At 55.7% G+C, this 3736-nt stretch overlaps 1 protein-coding gene across 1 annotated transcript; it reads left to right on the top strand.

Annotated features, from left to right (window-relative positions):
- Positions 1-1032: 1032 nt before the first annotated feature.
- LOC112465505 lies at positions 1033-3721 on the top strand (the record flags this gene model as incomplete). Its single annotated transcript, XM_025033077.1, has 1 exon — positions 1033-3721. A coding segment is annotated over exon 1 (2689 nt), but the record flags the coding sequence as incomplete, so codon positions are not given.
- Positions 3722-3736: the final 15 nt, after the last annotated feature.

Raw genomic sequence — 3736 nt, 5'->3', positions numbered from 1 at the left:
AGCTTCGCTTTATCGCAAATCCGGGTACGGCTCTACCGCCCCCCGAGCATCTGGTCCTTCGAGCCGGATAATCATATCTTCGCGATTAGTCTATTACCGCCGACCTTTCGCGTGTCCTTTCATTGTTCTAAGTCACCGAATCTTTCTGTAACGCGTAGTGCAATAGCGCGTGACCTTGCGGGTCTCGCAGGATCTCCCGTATCGCAACGCTCGCTTCGCGAAGGGAATTCTCGCGTAGCATCGCGCAATCGGCCATTAGCCGCCTGTAATCTACGCGAATTCGCTGAATTCTTATTCTCGCATTAACGAGGTGCAATAACGCTCGGCGTGCTGACAACTCGTGTCTCGCGCGGTATCTCTCGTGCAACGCTCGCTTCGCAACGGGAATACGCGTGCGAACTTCGTTCGTCATAGCTCGGGCCGCAGCCGTTAATCGCCTTAAAATCGAATCCGCGCTCGCCGCGGTAATTAGTCGACATTTAATTAACTTGATCGTAACCGAAATATTCGGTCGAATATCCGAGTATTCCGGGCCAGCGATACTTTCGCGCATAGAGACAACGGCCGTGGCCTTCGATTACGGGCCGGTCTCGCGCGCGTTGTTTTTCTGTATAGTCTCGAGCATCGCTCGTGTTTACGTCGTTGCGAGGTACGTACAGCCCGACCCAGCACTTGTATTATCCCGACATTCGTGATCCGTCCGAGAGTACCATCGCTCGAAAATATTATTGTCACCGATCGAGAATATTTGCCTTTCGAACTCTGCGACGCGTGTTTATCGCGCTAATCCAACGGCTGATATTCTCCGCGTTCAACTCGAGGAATATTATCGAGAATATTCCCTCGGGACTTGCGCGAGCGCCGAACGGAGCCGTCCGTTACCCCTCACCTTGGCGACCTGACTTTCGTGATTGTTTTCGCCGGGTTTCGATATTGTTGGTTCGAGTTGCCGTCGCCTCCGACTGCCTATTCGTCGTTTACCCTTCGCTCTTAGCTTCGTCTGTCTGTGGTGGACGACCCCTTTGTTACATCATGTCGAAAAACGCATATGCTCGTCGCGAAGTATGCAATCGGCGTATGCAAGAAATACACGACCTCTCCCTACAAGCCGCGACCGACGCGGCAATACGAGCGACCTTCCTCGCTCGCTACTCGAGCGTAGCGAAGATCGCGGACGATTTTGAGGCCATCCACCTGAAGGTCATCCAAGAAGCGGCGGATTTCGAGGCCGAGGACGAAATCAGAGCCAGTTTCGATAAAATGCATTACGCCGTAAAGAGTCGATATCACCGTGAAACGGGCGCGCCATTCGGAGGCGCGCCGGCACAGCCCTCGGGTCCGGCCTCGGTGGTCAAGTTGCCTAAGATCCCGCTGCCGCAGTTTTCCGGCGACCTTACGTTGTGGCCTTCCTTCATCGCGTTGTTCAACGCGGCGATACATAACCAGCAGATTTCCGCGATAGAGAAATACCAGTATCTGCTGGCTTCACTCAAAGGGGAACCACTCAACGTGGTGAAAAACCTGCCGTTTTCCGATGAGTACTATCTGATCGCTTACGACTCGCTGGTCGATCGATACCGGAATAAGAGAAGGTTAGCGGACCATCACTTGAATTCGATAATCGAGGCAAAGCCATTGAAGGCGGAGACGGCCGAGGCTCTTCACCACTTATTAGATACGTTTACCGAGAACACGCGCGCGCTCGCATTGATGAAGTTCCCTACCGATTCATGGGACTTTATCCTACTGAAGTTTTTGTTAGACAAGCTTCCTCGTTCCCTTCGGGAAAAATTCGAGTCGGCTCACCGGGCTGAGGAGATACCGCGATATACACAACTCACGAAATTTCTAGCGGAGCATTGTCAGGTTCTCGAGGCCGTCGCGGGCCCGTCCTCCAAAACCAAGTCCACACCGGTCTCTTCGTTCGTGACTAACGCGGCCGGTTGCCCCGTTTGTAAGGAGTCTCACTACGTGTCGAAGTGCTCCCAGTTTTTAAAACTCTCGCCGAGGGAGAGGCAGGCTAAGGCTCGCGACTTGAGATTGTGCCTCAACTGCCTGCGCTCGGGGCATGGCATGAAAGACTGTCCGTCCGCGTGGGCATGTCGGTCCTGCGGCACAAGGCATCATACGCTTCTGCATTACGAGCAGAGCTCTAATACTACCCCTAAGCCCGAACCCATTAGCGCGACTCCTGCCGAACCGGACGCCGTACCCGCTCCTCAGTCGGAGGATGCGCCGATTGTAACAATGACTAGCCGGGCCAATAGAATCGTCCTCCTGTCCACCGTACGAGCCGAGGCGATAGACGCGCGTGGCAATGCGTTCCCCGTACGCATATTGCTGGACAGCGCGAGTCAGGCCAACTTTATTACCGAGGGCTGCCTCCGGAAGGGCGGCTTTCGTCGCACCAAACACAGTGCAACCGTGTTGGCGATAAACGAAGCCAGGGCGGCCACGACGAGGGGCCTCACCTCCCTCGTGATCCGTGCGCGCGGTCGCGACGACACTCGGTTCTCGATAGAGGCTACGGTCCTCTCGCGCATAACCTCGCCGCTGCCTAATGACAAGGTGGAGGTCCAGCCGTGGAAACACTTGAAGGGATTGCCGCTCGCGGATCCCGAATATTTCGTGCCCGGCGGTGTTGACATCCTCCTGGGGGCGGACTCGTTTGTGTCGGTGCTACGGGAGGGCCGTCGTAAAAGGGAAAGGGGAGAACCCGACGCCTTCAATTCAGTCTTCGGATGGGTTCTGACGGGCGCGGTATCCCCATCAGTGCAGGCAGCGCCCCTGAGGTCATTCGCGACTACGCTCGAGTCGATCGCGACATCGGTGGGTCGCTTTTGGCAATTGGAGGAGGTGCCGGAGGACGCTTCTTGTTCGGACGAGGATCGACGCTGCAAGGAAATCTTCGCCAAGACCACGTATCGTGACCCCTCGGGTCGTTTCGTGGTCTCGTACCCGTTCGTGTCGGATCCTCCTACATTCGTCGGCTCGCGCTCCATTGCGGTTAGTCGTCTCCGCGCACTAGAACGTCGATTTAAATCTGATCCGGAGTTCAGAGCTGGTTACAATAGTTTCATGCGGGACTATCTCGATAGCGGACACATGGAGGTAATTCGCAATCCATTCCCGTCGGATGGCCACATTTATTATCTACCGCACCACGGTGTGTATAAACTCGATAGCACTACCACTAAGTTGCGGGTAGTGTTCAACGCGTCCTCGCGAGGCCCGGACGGTCTGTCGATCAACGACACCCTGCTCAGCGGTCCGAAGCTGCAGCAGGACCTGCTCGCCATACTGCTTCGGTTCCGCGCCGAGGCGATCGCTCTAACCGCGGACGTGAAGCAGATGTTTCGCCAGATTTGGATAAGCCCGGAGCAATGCAACTACCAACGTATCGTCTGGCGCTTCTCGGAGTCGGACCCCATCCTCGACTATCTCCTCAAAACAGTTACATTCGGCTTTAGCGCCTCCCCGTTCTTGGCGATCTATTGTTTGCTCCAGTTAGCTCATCAATACCGCGAGAAATATCCTCTAGCGTTCGCAGCCCTACTCGAGGCGCTGTATGTGGATGACGTCGTGACAAGCGTTCGGACGGTGGAACAGGCTCGCGCACTCCGCGACCAATTGCTATCGCTTCTCCGAAGCGCCGGCTTCGAGCTTCGAAAGTGGTCGAGCAGCCATCCTGCCGCGCTGGAGGGCCTCGACCCGCAGTTATGTAGCCAATCAATGT

The sequence above is a fragment of the Temnothorax curvispinosus genome, unplaced genomic scaffold (assembly GCF_003070985.1).
Source record: "Temnothorax curvispinosus isolate PA1 unplaced genomic scaffold, ASM307098v1 QBEX01015270.1, whole genome shotgun sequence".
Taxonomy (NCBI): domain Eukaryota; kingdom Metazoa; phylum Arthropoda; class Insecta; order Hymenoptera; family Formicidae; genus Temnothorax; species Temnothorax curvispinosus.
This window is presented reverse-complemented; position numbering and strand designations above follow the sequence as displayed.